This window comes from Dermochelys coriacea, chromosome 9, assembly GCF_009764565.3.
Source record: "Dermochelys coriacea isolate rDerCor1 chromosome 9, rDerCor1.pri.v4, whole genome shotgun sequence".
Lineage (NCBI taxonomy): Eukaryota > Metazoa > Chordata > Testudines > Dermochelyidae > Dermochelys > Dermochelys coriacea.
The window spans coordinates 89,063,940-89,087,051 of record NC_050076.1 but is presented as its reverse complement, the minus strand read 5'-3'; the positions used below and the strand labels follow the sequence as shown (position 1 = coordinate 89,087,051).

At 38.0% G+C, this 23,112-nt stretch overlaps 1 protein-coding gene across 10 annotated transcripts in view; it reads right to left on the bottom strand.

Annotated features, from left to right (window-relative positions):
• TENM1 (teneurin transmembrane protein 1) overlaps positions 1 to 23,112 on the bottom strand; it is a 490,191-nt gene that overhangs the window by 217,588 nt on the left and 249,491 nt on the right. For all 10 annotated transcript variants that reach the window (XM_043493115.1, XM_043493120.1, XM_043493113.1 and 7 more), the window contains one exon: positions 10,534 to 10,774. In XM_043493115.1, coding sequence (XP_043349050.1) covers positions 10,534 to 10,774 — 241 coding nt within the window. The remainder of the gene's footprint in view (positions 1 to 10,533; positions 10,775 to 23,112) is intronic.

Here is a 23,112-nt window from a genome sequence, read left to right as displayed (position 1 = left end):
GAAATCATGACTATGTCTATGTGAGCTGGGAATCACTCCCAGGGGGCCAAGTATAGATGTAGATATAGTTACCTGCCTCTTTTCAGACAGCCTCCCCTGCAGGGGCACAAAGAAGAAGCATGGATTGCACTCTTCAATAACAGTCTGGCCAGTCCTTGTAGAGAGGCTACCCAGAATACAGCTCTTGGCTTGGAAAGCACTTCTCTGCCCCCTACAAGGGGATACCAGTGGTGCTATACTATGTACCAACAACAAACCCTAAACTATAGCAAAACATAATGAAACCCACTCTCTTACAAAAAAACAAATACAAGTGAAAAATGGGATATGACTAATTTTTAAAAGCACAGGACCAGATGCTACCCTGAATTATATCCATTGCAGCATTGTTCCCCATTCTGTCTTATTATGTGCAAATATTGCTGGAGCAAGAATGCATATAGATGAAGGGAAAGCGAACAAGTGGTCATGCAAAGTTTTCTCTAATTTGTCACTTAATCTGATATTATTTTTATATACACAAGTGAGATAATTTTTAAATGTCCATGATGCAATTGTATAATCTGTTAGGAACACACCTTCATGCAAATCATAGGTATTTCAAATTGGACTGGTCTCTTAAATTGCTCTTATTAAAATGTTTCATTTTATATTTATCTTTACATATTCTTTTAAAATTTTGCCCTGTAAACCTGTGGATATGATAGAATGTGTAAAGAGTCTTTTGTGTTACCCATTTATTGCTGTATTATAAAATACAACAAAGAGCAATGTGCTTCTGATTCATGTGTTTGAATTTCTGACAGCCTATGCAAGCTTTTTCTGTTAACCCTGCGACCGCACCTCAAGACTCTGACACAGAAATCTGGGACAATTATATAAATGCAGGACAAAGAGCCAAAATCAATCAAGAATAGGCTCTAATAAGGGCAGTGTCAGAAATACAATATTAAGTCAAAGTCTTTTTATAGCCTTCATTGGCCATATAGTGAAAAAGCAGCCAATAAAAAAGCCACATAGGAGACAGTTGAAGTCAGTCTTGAAAATATCAGTATGTGTTATTATAATAGTATTTGACAATAGATTACTACTGTTAAAGCAATTTATGTGTTTCTATTCTAAAATGATTTTCTGAGGTTTATACATTACATTCATCATAATATTGCCAGGTTTCAGTGCAGTGGATGGTTTAAAAAAGAATCCAGTGGGAGTTCCAAGTAACCTATGGGCTGCTTGGCACAGGCCCTGAGCTGTGGGAGTATGCCCCCATGTGTCACATACCATGTGGCTTCCCATACCTCATCTCTCCTACTTCCTGTGTGGAAGAGAGGAATGGGCTGGGATTTGGGCTTCCAGCCAGGGTCCCTGGTTTGGTTTGATAATACAGAGGGGGTATTGTCCTCCTACCACCGCTCAGGTTTGTAGAACCCAGAGCGATTGCTGCCCAGTTGAAATCTGCACTAGAAAGCCCTGAAGGTGGTCTAGTAAGTGATTCCCCAATGGTTAATAGTTTTAATAAAGTTTCAGCCTCCAAATTCAACCATACTATGATGTATGTATCTCACTGTTTCCATGTCTGCATTACTTTGATGTTTAGATCATGCCAAAATGTAAGAATCTAAAGTTTGCTGCCCAAAAATGTAGTTTAAATAAGCAGAGTTGAGGCAAAGGCCACTTTGAAAATTTGCATAGTGTATCTATATATTGAGTAAAACTATTGTAACATTTTAGCAGGGTGTGAAGATTTTCAGTTTAGTAAGGCCTTTGTGTTATGCTTCTAATTGAGTATATTGTAATACTTATACTGTGTTAGATTGATCAATAACTGGTAAGCAGTGAGAAAATCATATCTATCTAGAAGCTGGAATTTCAAATTTTTTCATATTCCATTTTTAATCTTCACCTCTAGAGAGATTAACTTATTGCTTTGCCCGCTTACATCAACAGACTGCATTTGCCTATACGACATAGTAAAGTCAGCATGAGACTGGGGGTCAAGAACTTCTGAGTTCTAATTCCAGGTCTGTCACTGACCAAGGGACCGATCCAATTATCATTAAAGTTAATGAAAATTAGTCTTTTGGCTTCAAAAGTAGCTGGAGTCGGCCATTCCTGAGTAGCCTTGATAACTTAGGCCTTGTCTATGCTGACAAGTTACTGCGCAGTAAAGCAGCTTTCTGCAGTGTAACTCCCGAGGTGTAGACACTGCCAAGCCACGTAGTGCGCAGAAACTCCTCAGTTGCAGCGCTGCAAAAAACCCACCTCAACGAGAGTCAGTATTGGCAGAATAAACACATTACAGCACAGAAAGCAATCAATTGGGCTCCGGAAGTGTCCCATAATCCCTCAAGTGGCCACTCTGCTCATTGTTTTGAACGCGGCTGCCCTGGAGACAAGTGCCCCTTCCCTTTCAAAGCTCTGTTTCTGACAGCCCTTGTATGCTGTGCTGATGTGCTCTGGGACACAAAGCAAACCATTAATGTGGAATGCTCATGCAATTGAACACAGAGGCAGGTGTGTGTGTGTGTGTGTGTGTGTGTGAGAGAGAGAGAGAGAGATTGCTGTGCAGAGAGCTGGGGAGGGAGATGGGGGCTGATGTTGGGTTTCCCTCTCCCCCTGCCTCAGGACTAGTTGCTTCCTGCCACTGACTGAACTTACAAGACAGCATGTTGACACACTTGCTGTCCCCTCACTCTGAAGTCAATGGCAGTCTTTCTATTGACATCACCAAGAGCTGGAATAGGCCATTAAAATCTCTGCCTCATAAACTATACAACTGTTGTAGTTCAGTTTGTAAATAAATGAACATTTTAACAGTTTATCTTAGTTAGAATCCACTAATACTTGAGAGGGGCCAGGTCCAAAATACTCCTAGATAGGCCCCCAAATATCCACCTACTCAAAGGTACAGCCAACAGCCATGCTGTAACGTAACTGTTGCAAATATCACTTTCAGATAAATATGCTTGCAAGGGATACACTGCAGCATGTAGCTAAATAGCATTTTACTTTCTAAATATTTCAAGGGGCTACATATTTTCTGGGAATGACTTCTAAAACATCCTACTGTCCCAAGCTATATCAAACAGTGTAGACATAGGAAAAGGAAATTTTGCCTATCTATACTGTGAGCCTCTACATGTGATACTCTTGTTCTCCAAACCAATTTAAACCCTCTGCATTTAATCTGGCATCACTCTTTTTCCGTCTAAAATAACATTCATTTTGTTTGTTTCTAGTTTAACAAATGAAATTGACATGCTTTATGGAAGGCTGCAAGGCCTACTGGGCCACTAGCTCTTATACAAAAACTGCATATTTTTACCCTGGTTTCTTACTTTATATGCATTACATTAAATGAATTAATGAGGGGACATAACCTAGAATATGATGTTAGATTCAGAACGGATTAAAATACCTATACATCCAAAATATTTATCATGGTGTTCCAGTGGAGCTGCAACTTGACCCTCTCCCAAAGAAAAATTGCTGTGGAGTATATGAACAATTTAAAATGTTTTCATCCATAGTGACTGTGTTCTAAATTATTCAAGAGAAGAAGGAACCTCAAGTGCCACAGTGGGAGACATTAAAATTGTATCTCATTGTAGATGACAAATTTTTATATTTTTATTTCCATAATACAAGGTTTGTTCCTGCCTTGCTAAATTGAGGATTGTATTTAAAGCTATTTTATTTTAAATTCAGGGTCAAATTTACAGCCTTACATTTTTTTTAACAATTCAGAAATTTGAATTTTTCAGATCCTCTCTTCTGCACAGTGACAATACATGGGACTTTCAGAATGAGTTTCTAACCCTTGTCATGACTTTTCTTTTAAATACAATCTCTAGGGAGGTTAGATTTATTGTTTAATTAGACAGAAAATGACAAAATACAAGAGACATATCACAGTAACAGATATTGAACAATGTGGTTTAAAAGAAAGCTCATAAGAAATGAAATCACTCTACATTATTTTCAGAATATAAAGAACAAGTTAAAATTAACTCAAGAGTAGGCTTCTTTTACAAATAATTTATTAACTAAGGCTATTGTCTAGATGTTAGTTGTTTCCCTATCTGTTGATTCATGAGAACTCTACAGCCCCCATAGGCTACTCCACTTGCCCTGGAGAAGGCTGTGTGATTTTTATTTTCACTTTATGCAACCATCCAAACGTGTTCCTTTACTTACAGGGTCAGTGGTGGTTCCACCCAATAAGATTCATAGCAACGATGATGAAGAACTCAGTCAACAGTGGATTCCCAAGTGTTTGAAAGAAGTGATTCTACCCTGTCTGCATGACAGCCAGTCAACCACAGCAGAGTTTTTAAAATTGTTACTATCTTGGCTGAACTAAAGAACAGAACTCAGGCAAACAGTAGTAATGGGACTTCAACAAGCTAGATTCTTTCCTCCTGAAGCAACAATCAGTGTACACTGGGGAGATGATAAAAGCAACCCTTTTATTTTGGGACCATCTCACTGGCTATCAGAGGCAGGATCCATACCCTGCTCACATCCAGTGATCAAAGATAAAAAGCACACTAGGTTTTCATCTCCCCAACAATTCTGCAATTTTCAAGTATGGAGCAGAAATTTCTTGATTTCAGCCTTGAACACTAGTCCAGCTTAACCTGGCCACCGAGACCACAGACAGCTTTCTAGGTTTAGGCGGCCACATACGTGCTCCTCTGGTTACGGCAAATTCTGTTTGTTTATGTATATGCTTAAATAAGAAGGTGGCAGTATAATCATAATTAAAAAACATCCTGGTAAGTGATAGTCATAAGATTTCCAGCATAATTAGACTACATCATAAACAAGATGGTATCCTTAGAAAAACAGAAGTTTATGGATCCTACAATGTTTCTGAGCATTGGTTCCGTATAGAGATGGGGCATGACTACATAGTTAGTTAGAGCACAGCAAGTTAAGAGTGTAATCTACAGTGCACCAGCTTGCCGCACACTAAATCACCATGTGAACCTTGCTTGAAAACTTTTAGTGCACAGTAGCAGGGTCCACATGGTGACTTAGTGCATGGCAGACCAGTTCGCTGCAGATTCACATCCTAGTTGCTATGCACTAGGTCTCTCCATGTAGACAAGCATTAGAGCCTAACATAGAATCATAGATGATTAGGGTTGAAAGAGACCTCAGGAGGTCATCTAGTCCAACCCTCTCCTCAAAGAATCCCCACATTTGGAGAGTTTAGAACCAAATCCAAACTTTATTGCTTAGATGTATTGCTAATTAGACAATAGCTAAAAATCATAGGTGGGTTGAACCCGAAGTGCCTCCCCTATTTTTCTAACATTTTTAAGTTAAGTATATGAATTAATGAAAATTGAATCTCAGGTTCATGGCCTGATACCTCAATGCCCTCTTTAGAGGGGTTATTACTAGGATGCCCAGGCTACTTAAATTAAGTTTTCTTTGCCACAGTACCTTGGGCATAGACAGTACACTGAAGTAGATTTTAGTCCACTCAGCATCTTATTGCTAACATGCTAAATGGATTAGAGGAACTAGAATGAAAGTTAATAAAAATGAAGGAATAAGCAAACATGTAAAACACTTTAGTCCAAAATACAGAAATGAAAACAAACACTTTGGGGGGGAAATCAAAGTTAAAAAAGGTTTGTTGCTTTTAACAGCAAATTAATGAAAGTTATTGTGAATCTAGGTTTCAGAGTAGCAGCCGTGTTAGTCTGTATTCGCAAAAAGAAAAGGAGTACCCGTGGCACCTTAGAGACTAACAAATTTATTAGAGCATAAGCTTTAGCTCACGAAAGCTTATGCTCTAATAAATTTGTTAGTCTCTAAGGTGCCACGGGTACTCCTTTTCTTATTGTGAATCTAGTCTCTTAGAAAACATGTGCAAAGTTGTACTCAAAATAAGCACATCCAAAGCTTGATCTGACTTATCCATGAAAAGGGCACCATAGCGTAACACAAAAAGAAATAAGATTAGTATTACAGTTAGAAACAACATTTTAAAATGCCATTTTCCATCTTACATTGGAGCTGACTGAAATAAAGGAATAGTGAAGTACAAGGAAAACACAGCAAGAGAAAAGGAGTACTTGTGGCACCTTAGAGACTAACAAATTTATTAGAGCATAAGCTTTCGTGAGCTACAGCTCACTTCATCGGATGCACAGCAAGAAGATGCATCCAATGAAGTGAGCTGTAGCTCACAAAAGCTTATGCTCAAATACATTTGTTAGTCTCTAAGGTGCCACAAGTACTCCTTTTCTTTTTGTGAATACAGACTAACACGGCTGCTACTCTGAAACAGCAAGAAGTGGAATACTTACAATAATATTGAATAAGAGGGCGCAGAAGAAAGGGGAAAATGCTTTACTGAATTGTCTGAGTTTAAAATGTACCCTATAAAAAGCAGTAAGCCACCACTCAGATGGGGCTGTCAAAGTTAATGAAATTTTTTGGCACTGTAAATCAGAAGATTTGAAAGATTAGACAAAGTATCTATGAATCCTGAAAACATAATTTAGAGGGAAGGAAAAGGACATAGGCAACAGATTGTGCTTACTTTATCCTGGGGGAGAAAAATCAGTTATGTAAGAGGCCAAAAATATTATGGTGCTAAAAAAGAGAATTAATGGTACCTGTGTTTTATGTTATGTGAGATCTTTGCAGACTTTTGTTGAAAATATTTACAGATTATGATCTGTGTTGCAATGAAATTAATGCATGTCATAGTCATTTTAATTGTAAATAAGTTGTTCTCAGTACTGTATGTGAACACATATTATGCAATTGTATATATGTACATATATCACTCTCTTGGATGGCTATAACTTAGTCAATTGTCAGTCCAACCTGCTGGACCCTTTGCAGATTCACTTTCCTCCTATTTCTTTGTCAGCAGCTTCTCTCATTCCTCCTCCACTAAAATGTCCTATGTGTACCTGACTTTTTTTTCTTTGAGTTTATTTTAAACCAAAATGGCTCATGGTTGGGGAAAATAGTTCCCTATCATATTAATTAATACAGGAGAAGGAATTGTCTTGTTATTAAGGAATGGGACTGGCAGTTCTGAACTCCATTTCTGGCTCTGCCAAAGACATCTTGTGTGAACCTGGGGAAGTCACTTCACCTGTCTGTGAATCTATCCATCCAGGAAACTGAGATAACAACTCATCCATGCATGGGATGTAGTGAGGATTAATTAATTTTGTTAATCCTTAGTCAGAAGCAAGAAGTATTAGTAGAATTTCTGTTTTACCTTGTTATATAAGATATAATAAATACAATGTGTTACAATATAGAAACAATTCTAAAATATACTGTTTCATTACCCACTCTTTTAGGTCTGACCTTTCAATTCAATATGGATCTTCAAAGTCTAATTACACAAGAGTATGTTTCTAATCTCAATACAGTAAATATATTTTTAGAATTATGGAATTTCCTTCATGTAAATATGAAATATTACATATCTGCCACTATGGGTAGGCTGAGAAGCTTGCTCCATTTCTGATTATCTGTAGTAAACAGGATTTATAGGCACATGATTAGTTCTCGGAAGTCTTTTCCTGTACGAAAAAAATATCTCTAAATCTATGTGGCTATAGCTAGATTGTGAAACCCTGGTGAGGTTTAAGGATTAACATTAGATATTATTGGATGTAAGCACTGAACATGTACATTCTGATTTTTTCCAGTTATTAAGGTAGGGCATAAATTATGTCTCTAAATCTACTCTTCAATTGCAAATGTTCTAAAAAAATCTGCTTATGCATATTAGGTAGATTTGAGTACTATTATACAAGAAAGATTCAGCACTGAAATACAGCCCCCATTGCCATATTTCTTGTATTTTTTAAGACTATTTTTAATTGTAGTGTATGTGTGAGTGGTGGGAGAACCTGGAGATTTTAACCATTTCATTTTCTTGTCCCATCTGATCACGCCATGGTGAAGGGGAAAAAGCAAGGATCTCTTTTCTCTAATGCTGTGTTGTGTGCTCTAGGCCTTTTCTGTCTGGTGACCATGGAGTTATAACTTACAACTTATTCAAGGACATATTTTTGTCCCCAAATAAGTCCAGATTAATCCTAGAAATAGCTGTGCAGCCACCAAGAGGTTCCTAAGAGGTTGCAGCTATCAGAGGACACTGGAAATCAATGAAGACAGCCACAACCAACACCTTTGGGCTGGGAGTGTTGAATGTGGAAAGCCCCCAGACTCTGCCACTCAAGGAAAAAGAGTCCACAGGTTGTTCTCCATCATGATCTCTAACACAGAGCATGGCATGGTCATCAACAAACCAATCAATCACTTACACTTAGACTGTATAATATCGCTGATGGGAATATTTCATAGCCAATTTAAGTTTGTAAAATTAATGAAAATCACTGAAAATGAAGGGGATTGAAAAGGGAGCACAGTTAAATTACCAAAGATCTGCCCCTAAATAGGGAAGTCTGGAGAGGAAACAATGAGCTATTACGATGTAGGAAGGCTACCTAAACCTGATCAGTGCCTGTGAAGTCAATGAAAGAGTTCTCATTGTGTTCATGGGGCACTGGTTCAGGTCAATAGGCAATATAATATCAGCGAAATATTAGTTAAATACCAGTCCTTGCATCATAGAAACCACTCGAGATCTTTCATCCTGAAATAATATAATCAGAAATTCTGATCCCAACCATCTATTGTATTTTGAATTTTAAAAATTATTATCTACACAGTATTGGAATAAGATTGGAAAGTTACTGGTACATGTTCTGAGTACTTGAAATATACATATTTTGGAGGTATGTGCTCCAATTATTTTCTGCAGTTTTTCCTCGACTTCTTAATTTGAATTACTTCAGAGTAAACCAAATATGCTTTTCTGGCCTCAGCTTTTATATAAGACCCTACATTATTAAATTCTGGTAAGGACTTCATATATAATTTAAAGATGATATCTTGTCTGGTTATAGGAGGGTGAAATCTGGGCAAACATGGTTAAATGTAAATTTCAAATGGAAGCATCAGAAATATATCACAAGGACCATATTATGTATTAATTTTAAAATAGTCATTTTCTGACCAAAATTTAAGTTGTGCATTCATCTGATGGAGTTGACATACCTCTTTATTCCTTGGCTGGGATTCATTTTTCAAGCAAATAACATACTGAAGTCTTAACTCAGAAAATAATAATGATCACAATTAAATCAGCCTCTCCTTCATGTCAAATTTACACCCTTTCAGAAGGGAGTAACTTATTCAAAGTGACACTGGTATATTGTAGCAGCCAAATTATATAAAGAAGTATGTTTCATATTTTGTTCTGAGTCAAGCCAAAACAATTTCATCTCATTGCAAGACCACCAAATTTTTCCCTCGGATAATAGTTAAATAAGTGCACATGTATGTTTAAAAGGAAAATGCTTTTGTGAAAGTACCCGTTATATTAAAATAGTTAGTGTTACATTTGTATGAAATTCATCAATTTCAGGACATGTGGGGAAAACTGAACACTTGGTGTTTTTGAACAAACCTGAAAACCAAATGCAAGCACCAGCCAAGACTACTCAGGTTCAGACCCAGAATGTTCCATGTGGGGAAGGAGAAGCTTGTGCAAAACTCAGTAACTGATTTACTCAAAAGTTCTGTAAAATGGCCCAAGTTTCAGGTTGATAACTAGACAGGACTTGAATGGTTGAAAATTGGAAAAACTTGAATGGCACAGCTATGATTAATGGCCTATAAAATTAGCTGTTCAGATTACAATAACAGCCCTCAACCGAAAAAATCAAGGATAGTTACCTCAGGAGACAGAATTTGTCTCTCTACATTACAGATTCTTTCCGAATTGGAAAGGTATTTTATTCAGATTATCATTTTGCAGACTATTATTCAAGTAAATTATCCAAAACTCAATCCTTGACTTCATTATTTATTTTGAGGCAGTAAGGCTTTCATAATCAGGCCTCAGATCATCAACTGAATGTAATGTTGATTCTATAATCATTTCTGAAACCTCAAGCCATTTTGGCCTTCTTTTGCTTATATGTATCTGAAGACATCCTGGATGTTTCTGTACAATGATAATTTCTTGGAGGTTTATCAGGAGGCCAAAGACTGCAGGCTGAATGCTTTCAGATCCTATGGAGTGCAGAGATTCCCTGAGGCATGGCCTTCATGCGGAGTTTCTTTGATGCTTCTAAGGCAAAATGTCTCCTGCCACATAAGATGAGGCTGCATAGTTGCACAGATGTGTGTATGCAAATTTACAACTAATAAGCACAGAATGCACACTTCTTGAACACATCTTTGGAGTTCAATTATCCCTTCCGTAACACTTTTCAAAATGTGCTTTTCTGAGCATTAATAATATAGGTTAACTAATAACATGATGATAATAATGCTTCACATCAAAAAGCTTTGTATGTCCTGAACGACACAGCCATTCTTTCTCTCACTCCTATTATTTTCTCATCTCATCCTCAGACCCACCCCCCTTTTTTTAAACTCTTAAGAATGGTAGACTCCTTTTATATATACCTTGTCTCCAATGGTATATTACTATTCAAGACCCAGCTGTTATGGAGATGTACGGAATCTTGCATACTGGTTGGAGGGTTTGAGCAGCTGGACTGGGCTGACTGCGGGTTGTCATTGATCTTTTCTGGAGAGAATCTGCTGTTGGAGGTGGTTTTTCTGCTGCAGGTGCATGCATGTGGTGGTGGCGGAGGGGGTGGGAGTGGTCTGAATGTGAACTGGTTACGTGGGCTGCCCGGTATATCTAAAAAAAAAAAGCAAAGCAGAAAGACAAGACAAACAAATCCATAGAGTTACTATTTTAAACAGCAATCAGAAAAGCATGGTATTATATTTAACAGGATTACAATATAGTGTAGTAGAGGTTTAATCTCAGTCTGTCTGTAAAATGTTATTGTACATATGAATTCATTTAAAATCCTCTTATGAAATAAAGAATATTCACAGATTTGAATTTGTATGTAAATTCTTCAGTGCTGCAGTGGTTAAAATAAATGAAGCAGCACTCACGTAATTTGTCATAGCATTTTTTTTAACAGGTAAATCAGAATGACATTGAGTTACAGCACAGAAAGCATCTGATTTCATCAGCTGTAAATCCCATTTAGGAAAATACCTGTGAAAGAAACAGACAGGTTACAAGAATAAACATCCTGCACTTCAAATCAAAACAGAAAATAATTCAATCAGCCCTCTTCAAAACCACTAAGTAATAAACATCTCCCATGAAATAAGGTTAACAGATTTACACTACTATGTTAATGTATTTGTCAGTTAGGCCTGAGAAAAAGTTCTAGCAGAGACTATCAGCGAGGCAATAATGATACACATCTGGAGAGAAGGTTCTGTGGTATTTAAAAGCAGAGGAGCTGGCAGTCATCATCAGACCAGACTGTAAAGTGAATGAAGCTCTTAGTAGGAGCTTTAAGAAAGGCTGTTGGTTTGCATAATCACTGTTCTGTTACTTGCTAGTACTGTTGTTGCCCAAGACAACTTAGGAGTGTCCTCCTGCTGCTGCTACCTTGAAGACATTAAGCATCTGGAGACACTAAGACTCCAAAATCTATTATGCAGGAGCAAGAGAGCCAGGGGAAAAATTATGAGCAGCCGAGCAAGGAAATCCCTCAGAGACAATGTGAAGAGGCTACCATTACTTTTTAAGGATTGCTGTAGCTATTGCTTTACTAACAAATAGCTGACAAAATCCGAATATGTTGCTGGCAATGAACTGTGGTGCTATTGACAAAAAAGACCGCCAGCCCCTAAACTGGTAGCTCACATTTGCTAGTATTTCTGCTGCCAGGAAACTTCTCACCCTTCCACAGAGTGTAACTAACTTTAAGTAATACATTACTAACCCTTAAGCTTTGAGGACTTAAGTCTTTGTGTTTGCATCATATTTACCACAATGAAACCTGCCAGCTTTTGCATCCTATTTTCATACACACTTGTACACGCACAGTCATGCTGACTGGTATGGAGAGTTTCCAAGTGTTCTTCAGAAAGGAAAGGAAAGGGAAGGGAAGAGCTCTCAGGGCTTTTAGACCCTCAAATGTCCCATTCTAGGAGCCTGTCTTATACACACATGTGCCAAGGGCAATGCACCTTCTATGGCAAACATTTTACCTCCATGTCACACATTCCCACCCACAAGACAGAATCTTTTGCAAATTTCAGTTTGCATGATCGTAAACAGATTAGGACTGGAAATGTGGCAGGAGCTGGTATGAAGCAGTTATAATGACCCTAGGAATAGTCATCAGGCAGCAGTGATCCAACCAGTTTAACTTTCTCCTGCAGTGGGAAGTTCTGCAGTCTACTGTCTCTTCTTTCTCACGGCCAACTTCCAGTCACTTCTAGTGTAAGGTTTCTCAGATGGTGGGGAACAGGCCAGAAATTGGCTTTGAGGGGATTACCTCATACTGACTGAGAAACCTCCATTGCCAACAGAAAAATAACAGTCACTGACTTGCAGTGGAGCCCAAACAAGCACCTCTCTTCAACTGCCCCAACTGCTTCTGCTGCTCTATCCCCTCCCTGTGCTAACCCAATCCCACAGCTGCTTTCACTCTCCCCAGACAGCCCAATTTAAATTCTCTGTTTCAATATGCCATTCTTCTGCAGGCTCAATGCTTGTGGCATTGCCTGTGAGTATGAAATGTATGTTGTATGTGTTTGTTATACAGTAACTTCTTTTGGTTGTTGTTTCCAAGGTTTTTTGTTTGTTTGTTTGTTTTTAATTTACCAGTATCTAATTCTAGCAAGGCTACTTGGGGTGGAATTCTGATGATTCCCAGAATTCACCTCCATATCGGTGCACGTAACAGAATTCATTCTGCACATGGATGTACAAAATTAGAGGGAATATTGATCCACATAGCAATGCATCCTCCAGCCCTACTACTTCTCCTTTGCCTCACTACTACATACTTCCTGTACTGGTACATAGATATCTGTCATAGAGCTCAGTTTGTTCTATGCCACATGTAAATTTTATGCTATGTAGACCCCGAATCCTGTCTATGCTTGTGCAATGGTACTGCCCATTTCTGCTAACATGATGCGTTTGCACCTATGGAGGATGGGAAGAATTTGCCCCAACAATATTAGTACTCAAAATTTACATGTGCACCATATTCCCTGGGGGATTCCACTTTACTGCTGTGGGTAGAAGGAGATTAAACACTATACTTGTCAGCCTTTTGTGTGACTATATCATATAAAACCCTGATTCACAATCTAAGTGGTAGGTGGGGGAGGAAGTGTGTGTGTGTGAGAGAGAGAGATTTAGGAATAGAGCCTCAGCTGGTGTAACTGCTGCAACTTCATTGACTTGAGCTAAAAATCTGGCCTTGAATTTCTAATTAGTTTTTTACAGACTGTTTCTAATTTGCTGAGGTTATTTTTATTTTACTTACTTTGAGACTAAGTCTACATCTCATTAACTTTATTTTTGTATCACAGAAAAATGTTGCTTGTGATAAAAAATGTTTGTGTCTAAATCTGCATAACAATGATTCCTTACAGCTCTAAATACACAGTAGACTGTGAAAACTAACTTTATACAAAATCATTTAAATACCTCAGAAGTAAAAATATGAATAGAAATTTGTCTAAAACCAACAAGCACCTAAAGTTTGTGGGTCTGATATGGGAATTAGCTTAGTTGTGAAGCTGTATCCTCCTTTTATTGTTCACATAATGCTATCTATTCATTGCAATAACTGTCTTCGTTCTTTAATTGTTACTGATGGACTACTGTTCAGATATTTTAATTTCTTAGGAAATCAAAAAGTCTATCTATGAAATGCAAATATGGTATATAATTAGTTTTCAATATATTTATTAGCCTCATAGAAGTTACTGTTCACCTAAAAACATAACTACAAAATATGTCCTCAGCCCAAAATTCTCGGTTACAATACTTAGGCTCAGATCATGTTCCTTGTAAAAAACCTAAAGTAGTGTCCAAGTTCAGGAAAATGGTGTGTGGCCTCAATTGTGCAGCACCATGTGATACAGAAAGAGGTATTTCAAATCTGCCAGCAAATCCAGCCCTGCCCCTGTAGGGTGACTAGTGATGGAAAAACCCATTTCAGATATTGGGTGTCCAAGCTCTATATCCCCAAAAAGTTTCATTTCTCAGAATTTCTCTCATTTCAGGAGGACAACTTCAGGAAAAGAAATCTGTTTTCTGAGAATGTTCCTTTGAGGCTATGCTTGTTTTAACACCTCTTTGTTGTCTTTTAGAGGTACTGTATCTTATCCCTTCTTGCTATACAAAAAAAAAAAACATTTTCATGTTGCTTTGTGTTAGGCATTCTTGCTTTGCTTACTGCAGTGGTAATTCATTCAGATTTTATTTGGAGATATCCATTGAGCTACTTACTCTCCAAAAGTAAGAATCCTGTGATGATAGTATGTTAAAGAAGGAAAAAATATTTCCTCATAATTCTGCTTCTTTGAAGATAACATCTCATAGGATTCTTTTTTTTAAAACAGAGTTTGGGATCTGGGTTGGGGTGGATGTTTTTACTTTGGTTTGGATCAATCCTATTGGATGGCACTTGGTTAATATCACATGAAAATATACCTATAATCAAGGCCATATAGTTAATTTGTTATGGAGAAAGGGGAGGGAGGAATAAGAGCCTTTAAAAGCATGGATTCTTAACTTCTGTCTAGTGATTCAGGTAGTTGATATTGATGTTGTAAAGCAAATCCAAAGAAATGATGGAGAAGATCATAGAGGATGTTACTGATGTTTTATCTTGTTTCAGGGGTAGTAGATCCCCTTTTAAAATATCACTGTCCTTCACTTGGGTTGTAAGTTGGTTGTAGAGTTTGTAGTTTTTACAGGGAAAAGGTTTTCAAACATGGCATTGTTTTAGTAGTATAGATTTTCATAATATGCTGTCATTTTTATGATACGTTTGGACTGTGAATGGAGTAATATTCTGAACAACCTGGTTGCCAGCCTCAATTTCCTCCTATTATAATGGTTGAACATTGTAAAATTGTAACAGTGATGAGCTCTCAATATTTAATCAAGAAGCTCTATAAAGAATTCCTCCTTATTTTCTGATAAATCTCACATACCAGGATTACATGTGCTTGCAGAGAGGAGGGATGAGGGACCATAGCATTTATTTGTTTACTTGTTTACACAAAATCCTGTAGAGTATATCAGAGGGAGTATACCCCCTGGGGAAATTCCCTGAAATCACCTGACCCTTGGTAAAATCTGGTATATTCTAAAAGCAAAATATTTCCTCTTCCGAAGCCTTAAAATTAAAAGTAGTCTCTGAAAGGGAAGATGCATAAGTACTGAGATTGGGGTAAAAGTCAACAAAAAGAGAAAGCACCGTGATCTTTTTTCAATTTGTAAAAGGGTTTGTATAAAGATGATCCAGTAAGCTCAAGAGACTACTCCTCCTCCCCTCAAGAACATCATAGAAAGCTATTCCATACATAGTTCATTACTGATTGAAAATTATTTTTGAGCATAGCTAATGTAACCCACACACCTCCTGGGTGTGGTGCTCTGTCCTATCTAGTGGCACCGAGACTACTTAGAGAGAGAGATTAATGAGTTTGCGCTACAGCATTAGCTAACAACCATATGGCTTTTAGCTCATGCTGCAGAGGCTCATGCATTTAGCTCCAGAGGTCTCAGGTTTGATCCTGCCCAACGACGACCAGGGTCTATTGGTGTTACACTAGGACTTTAGCAGAACTATTTTCATGGCACTTTTGATGGATATTTCGTTATCCATTTTCTATCCATAAAACCTTATGACTTATGAGGCGAGACTAAGGGAACTGGGCTTATTTAGTCTTCAGAAGAGAAGAGTGAGGGGAGATTTGATAGCAGCCTTCAACTGTCTGAAGGGGGAGTTCCAAAGAGGATAGAGCTTGGCTGTTCTCAGTGGTGGCAGATGATAGAACAAGGAGCAATGGTCTCAAGTTGCAGTTGGGGAGGTCTAGGTTAGATATGAGGAAAAACTATTTCACTAGGCGGGTGGTGAAGCACTGGAATGGGTTACCTAGGGAGATGGTGGAATCTCTATCCTTAGAGGTTTTTAAGGCCCAGCTTGACAAAGCCCTGGCTGGGATGATTTAATTGAGGTTTGACTAGTTGACCTCCTGACGTCTCTTCTAACCCTAATCTTCTATGATTCTAGTCTATAAATTGAGTTGTTGTATCATTTAGTGACAAGGAAACAGTAGCCTGTACTGCTACCCACTGAAGTATGTCAAAGAGAATATATTAAAAGTAATGAACCTTAAAAGTTTTGCATTTAATCTGTAGTGCTTTGTAAGTATTTTAATTCTTTCCAGAACCTAAATTCATTATTTATTGCTATATTTCTTCACCAAATATGTACTGGTTGAATTTGAATTAACTTGGAATCCATTATTTAATTAAATAGTAACATATGTTCTGAGAATTTAGTTTTCTATTTAAAAGTTCCCTGGGTAGTAAAACTGCTCAGTTAGAATCAGAGCTGCAATAGTTTACCAAGTGTAGATAAATGAGCATCATCGAAATCTTATTTATGAAAACAAAAACACTGGAATGGATAAATATGAAAAAGTACAATGAGAAGAGATGTTGAAGGCATTGCGTACTTGGCTAGAAAGACCACAACCAGTGCACTGCACACTGCTCAGAAAGGCATGTAATGAAGAATTGAAAAAGATCAGGTATAGCAAGGACAACAAAGATGAATATCAAAGTGGAAGGCTAGGAGAAGCTTATAGTTCAAGTCCCTGAACCTACAATAAGATGGAGGCATCTCATTCAGGATCAGGGCCTAAGATGACAAAATAACAATTAAACACATGTGCTGGAGACAAACAGTATTGTAGCACTGCTTGTTGCTGTATTTAGGCCTGATTTTATTAAATTCTCATAATCTTAATTTCCACTGAAGTTCTGCCATTCTATGAGAGTAGATTTTACAAGACGTGGTCTGCATGTTTATGTGTATATGCCCTGTGACCCTAAAAGCCCTTAATTATATGTTGCTCATATCTGAACCCCTTCTATTTCTGCTATATTATTTTTGGGATAGGATGAGCAGAACAAAACCTAGTACTCCAAATGGGGTCATACAATTGATTTATATATTGACATAATATTTTCAATATCATTTTCTATTTCTTTTCTTATACCTCTTAACATTTTTTGCTTTCCGTCTTAAACATGAAATACCTTGCTTTTGTAGGGTTTTTTTTGTCTTTTCCTAGTCCTACTACAATGTCAAGCTTTTTGAGTATGAAACACAGAACTCCATCTCAAAGGATGTCTACAAAAGTATATGCAGTTCTATGCAAAATTAAAACAAATTTATAAGACAATTGGAAGTTTGTAAACTCTTAATTAAAAGATATCTCACAAACGTGCAGCATCTAAAGACTCACATATATAATTTCATACCCATTTCTTTATGAAAGAAGGATGAATCCTACAAATGTCATTATTTAGTGTGTCCTACAAATGCAATACTTTACAATTGCATTACAATTGAATAACATGGGACAAGACCTCTGTTATTCTCAACAGTATCAATGAATATAAAATATTGAGAAATATTGTAATAATATATCATCAAAGTAATGATCTACTTCAATTATAAATTCAGTTCACTATGTTCATACATACCCCAATAAATGTTTTCTTTTAATTCTTAGTGGCAAGTGTACTACAAGTATTCACTTGTATCCCTTACAAGCTAGAGGGCACATCTTAACAGCTTCTAATTTAATTTGTGCACCATTTTAACATAAGTAGATTTGGAAAAATAAGAATGGTAACCCTTTCCTAATATTACTGAAAGATTCATTCATGCTGTTTTTCTTCAAAATATTAAAGTCTAACCATATTTACAAATGAAATATGATGGTTGTAAAATGCAGGTTGCAGTTTAATTCTCATTTTAAAGCATAACCGGCTTTTATGATGACCATTGCTTTATCTATGTAATGTGAAGAATGTGTCCCGTGTACAACCTATTAAGACGTTAAGGATTTCTAAATTATAAATACTGTACAATGCCTCCCTTTCTTCCGGACCTTTACAGTATTAAATGCTAAACTGCATACCATAATCTCTATATGACTGAGATGTGTAAGGTTCACCAATTGGCTTGTATAAAAGTATATCAATTTCATACAGAATACCAGTCTAAAACAGAATGGTGGGGTAGAAGTTACAGCACCATAACAAGACTTCAGTCAAAAAATATTTTTTTCTGAAGGAAATGCTTTGTGAGTATGGGCTCAATCCTGTTTGTTACTGTATACCTCCTCTGAAATACTAACTGCCTTTGTTTCCCATTGACTTCAATGCCAACTGGGAACAGTACTCAGAGACTCAAGATCAGACTATTTTAAATTTCAGAGTATATTGGCTAAATTTCCTTTTGGAGTAACTACTTCAGTGGATAACCTGAGCGCAGAATTTGACCCATTATTTTCACTTGAAAGAATACAACACTATAATGATTTTCAACTTTGTGTCATTTTAAAAAAAATGAGTGGTGTTCTTGGGCCCGAATCTTTCCAACACTTAAGCATGCATATGACTTTATGCTGAGACATTCCTGCGGTAGTTGCTACTAATGATGGTTGGATAGATGTTAAACAAAGATCTTTATCAGAAGACATCTCTAACAGTCTTATACTTCAAAACGTTCCTTTACATCAACCAGGGAGAGACTACATGGAATCTTTCAGGCAGTAAGACCTAGATCTCATAGAAGGTTGTGCAGGTTGTGCTTTGACTCCTTGTTGGCAGAGCTGTTGCTGTCAGCAGCGCAGAAGTAAGGATAGCATGGTATGGGATTGCCACCCTTACTTCTGCAGTGCTGCCTGCAGAGCTGGGCTCCCAGTCAGCAGCCACCGCTCTCCAGGCGCCCAGCTCTGAAGGCAGTGTAGAAGTAAGGGTGGCAATACTGTGACCCTCCCTTAAAATAACCTTGCAACCTTGAGAAATGCTTGTCTAAACAGTGAAATCTGTATAGTATAGTCTAAAAGCACAAAAAAGACCAGATTTCACGTGGGGAGACCAGATTTCCCGGTCTGTGACGTGTTTTTCATGGCCGTGAATTTGTTAGGGACCTAAAAATAACACCATGTATGATACCATGAAAGTTTTAATTTTACCATATGGTAACACTCAAAGACACAATTACATCAGTGCTTGTTTACATAAAATAAACACTTGAAAAGGGGAGTGAATAACTAGAGCACATGCAGAATTTTTGTTTGGGTGATCTATAATACTTCTTTTTAAACTTCTGCTGTATTATCATTAGAATTATAGCTTTGCTTTGTACAATTTGTATCTACATTTTCTAAATATTAATTCACTCTTTATATGATATTGACTTTAAATTTCTATTTTATAAGATATTGAAAAGCTCACATCTGTCTAATTTAATTAGATAGCAATTAAAAATAGAGTTCCCCTACTTGGCCTTTTCAGCCTCAAACTTGTGGGCAGAGTGATGGCAGAAATAGGCGCACATACCAACTTCTCCCAAACCAGTTTAAGCCCTTGGAGACCAAAATAGTGTGGTTCAATATGCTGCTACAGCAGATACAAAAGGGATCCGCCTTGGTGATTGTGGCAGACAGGTCAAGGAAAAATGTAAATTGAGAAATGAAAAGGCATTATAATCATGGTGGAGATATCTGGGAGCCATTCAGGAGGTACATATAATTGCTAGGGAGGTTCTGCTCTGAAAAAGTGATTTTGTCAGACATTGGTTATATGTTTAATCTGGACATCCAACACTGGTTTGATGGGTGGCTATCAAAGGTTTACTTGGCAGGCCAAGCAGCTGCTTGTTGTATCTGTTGGCCTGATTTAGTATTTATAGGGTGTGGGAAAGAAAGGGAAGGGTAATTTTGGTCAGTTTCTGACTGAGATTTCAGAGGAGGGACTATTAACTCGCAAGATTAATTGTGGGTGATGGGGTCAGTCATTGTCATAGACATAGACTATGTCATAGACATAGACTTCCACCAGTGGTGACTGCTAGCGTAATGCAGTGGTTCTCAACTGAGGATCTGCGCTGAGGCTCCCTGAGGGGCCGCGAGTTGGTTTCGGGGGTCCACAGTGACCCGCATGGGGCTACACCCCCATGAGGGGCTAAAACTGGGAGCTGTGGGACTGAAGCCTGGAGCCCTGAGCCCCAGCATCCCTTATGGGATGAAAGCCCAAGCCTCAGCAATCTCTATGGGGCTAAAGCTGGAAGCTGCAGACTGAAGCCTGGAGCCCTGAGCCCCAGTGTCTCCAACGGGCTACAGCTGGGAGCTGCAGGGCTAAACCCTGGAGCCCTGAGCCCCGGTGCCTCTGCAGGGCTGAAGCTGTGAGCCGCGGCCCTGATGTCTCAAGCCCCGTCACCAGGGGTGCTGGAACAGATTTTATAGTGGGGGTGCTGAGAGCCATTGAACCAAACTGTAAACCTTGTATATAATAGAAACCCCTTCAAGCCAGGGGGTGCTGCCACACCCTCATCATCCCTAATTCCAGCCCCTATGACCCCCCACCAGGGAGCTGAAGCCCAAGCCCAAACCCTGGTTTTAGCATCCGCTCCACCCCCAGAGACCTACATGTGAGGGCTCTCTCCTTGGTTAGACACCAGTGAGTCTAATGGCAGCCTTGCAGGTAATGTATCTTCATTTACCTGGTGTAAAGGAGCTATTTCAGTGGGAGCAGGACAAGTTACACAGCACAGGGAAAATTGTTGTAAACATAAATAATAAATATCAGATGTGGATACATTTTTAATTCAACCAGCAGCTTCAAAACCACAAAACCCACAGAGCGATGATACCGAAGTTCTTTCCACAAATTCAACCACCATAATGGCTGAAGAACACTGAGGAGGTGAGGTGAATAAGAAACATAAAGCCATTATTAACCTTGCAAAATTTAGGAAATACAAAGATAGGTATTTGAATTTCGATTTTATTTGTTCTGGAAGTGGAGATATACTTCAACCACAGTGTGTAATTTGTGCACAGATACTGTCCAAAGAATGTTTGAAACCTTCCAAATTACAGAGATATTTAGTTACAAAGCATGGCATCTATAAGTATAGGAAATGTTCATTTTTTGAGCGAAAGGCCAAAGAACGGTTTGGTACTAACGCAGTCATGAAATACACAAATACTACTGTGGATATAAAGCTTTAAGGTCACCCTACATAGTAGTGCAGAAAATTGCTAAAACAAAAAAATTGCATATGATTGCCGAGAGTTTGATAATGCCCTGTGTTATTGAAACAACAAAGGAAGTGTTTGGAGAGAAGAAGGCCAAGGTACTGACAAAAATACCAATGTCAAATGACACTGTCAAACAACGGATGACTTCTATGTCAGAAGATATAGTTTTGCAGAGCATTCATCAGCTCTATGACAATGATTTGCTGTGCAAATAGATGAATCCACAGACATTTTGAAAATGTCCTATTTTCTTGCCTATGTTCAGTATGTGTGGAATAAGGAAATAAAGGAAGACATTTTATTTTGCAAAGAGCCCAAGACAACAACAAAGTCAGATGATGTATTCAAACTTTTAAATGATTTTATGATTTCAGCAGAAATCAGTTGGATTAATTGCATCGGGATCTGCACTGATGGAGCCAAAGCAATGACTGGAAAGTAGACTGGTGTTGTGCAAAAAATAAAAGCCTTTGCACCTCATGCTATTTGGAGACACTGCTTTTTATACCAAGAGGTGCTTGCTGTGAAAGATATTGAACCAAGTCTTCACAATGTTCTGAACACAGCAGTAACACTCCTTAATTTTACTAAATCCAGAGCAACAAACTCCAGGTGTTTTGCTGCGTTCTGTGAGGAAGTGGGTGCAGAGCACCATTCCTTGCTCATTCATACTGAGGTGAGATGGCTATCATGAGGCAGAATGCTTGCGCATATGTTTAATCTCAAGGAAGAGTTATGTACTTTCTTAGCTGATAAGAAACCTGAACTTGCCTAAATTCTGGAGGATGATGTGTGGCTGGCAAACCTGAGTTACCTTGCAGACATATTCAGTGAAATGAATAAGCTGAATAAAACTATGCAAGGTAGGAACACTAATTTTAGTGCCCTGTATGAAAGAACTGAGGCATTCAAAACAAAACAACAACTCTGGAAAGCTCATGTCTGTGGGGGTACTACTAACATATCTGAGCTCTTACACTCTTTCATTCAGGAACAAAATATTGACTTTGACGTAATTAAACCTCAGCTAGCAGTGCATCTGTCTGGTCTGCTTAACAAATGTAATGCTTATTTTCCCAAACTCATAACAGAACAAGCCCCTACACACACATGAACTACAAACCTCTTTAGTGAGAACACTGAAGCTAAACTTCCATCCAATGTCCTATCAAAACTGTTAGAATAGCTCACTGACATTTCATCAGACAGCTCCCCCAGAATCAGGTTCAGAGAAATGCTACTGGAGAGATTTTGGTGTGAGTGTTTGGATGAACACCTCACTGCTTCTTCTGCAGCATTGAAAGTTTTGATTCCCTTTAGTATCATCTACTTATGCGAAGCTGGATTTTCAGCCATGATATCAATGAAAACAAGTATCAAACCAGGATGAACACTGACCATGACATGCATGGTGCTTGTCAAAGATAACCCCCACATCTTGACAGAACTGTTGATCAGCACCAGCAACAAGTTTCATGTTGAGTAAATAAAAAAAAATCAGTTTATTTTTGTACCTATATTGTCCTTTTTATATATTTTATATATGTTTGTGCATTTAACTGTATAAGTATCCATTCAATACAGCTTTTAATCTATTGGGTATGCAGAAAAACAGTTCCTGTGGCACAGATGGGCTGTGGAGTTTTAATAGAAAGAAAGAAAAAGGTTGAGAACCGCTGGCAGACTGGATGCTCTAACCCTCTTAATAGGTTGCAGCTTATGATTTAAGTGTGTTGTCCAGATCTGCAAGGACCAGACACTTACAAGTAGCATGGCAGACACTTCTGATTACTTTAGAGGTCACAAAAATTTGATCGGAAGGTAGTTTATTATTGAAGCAAT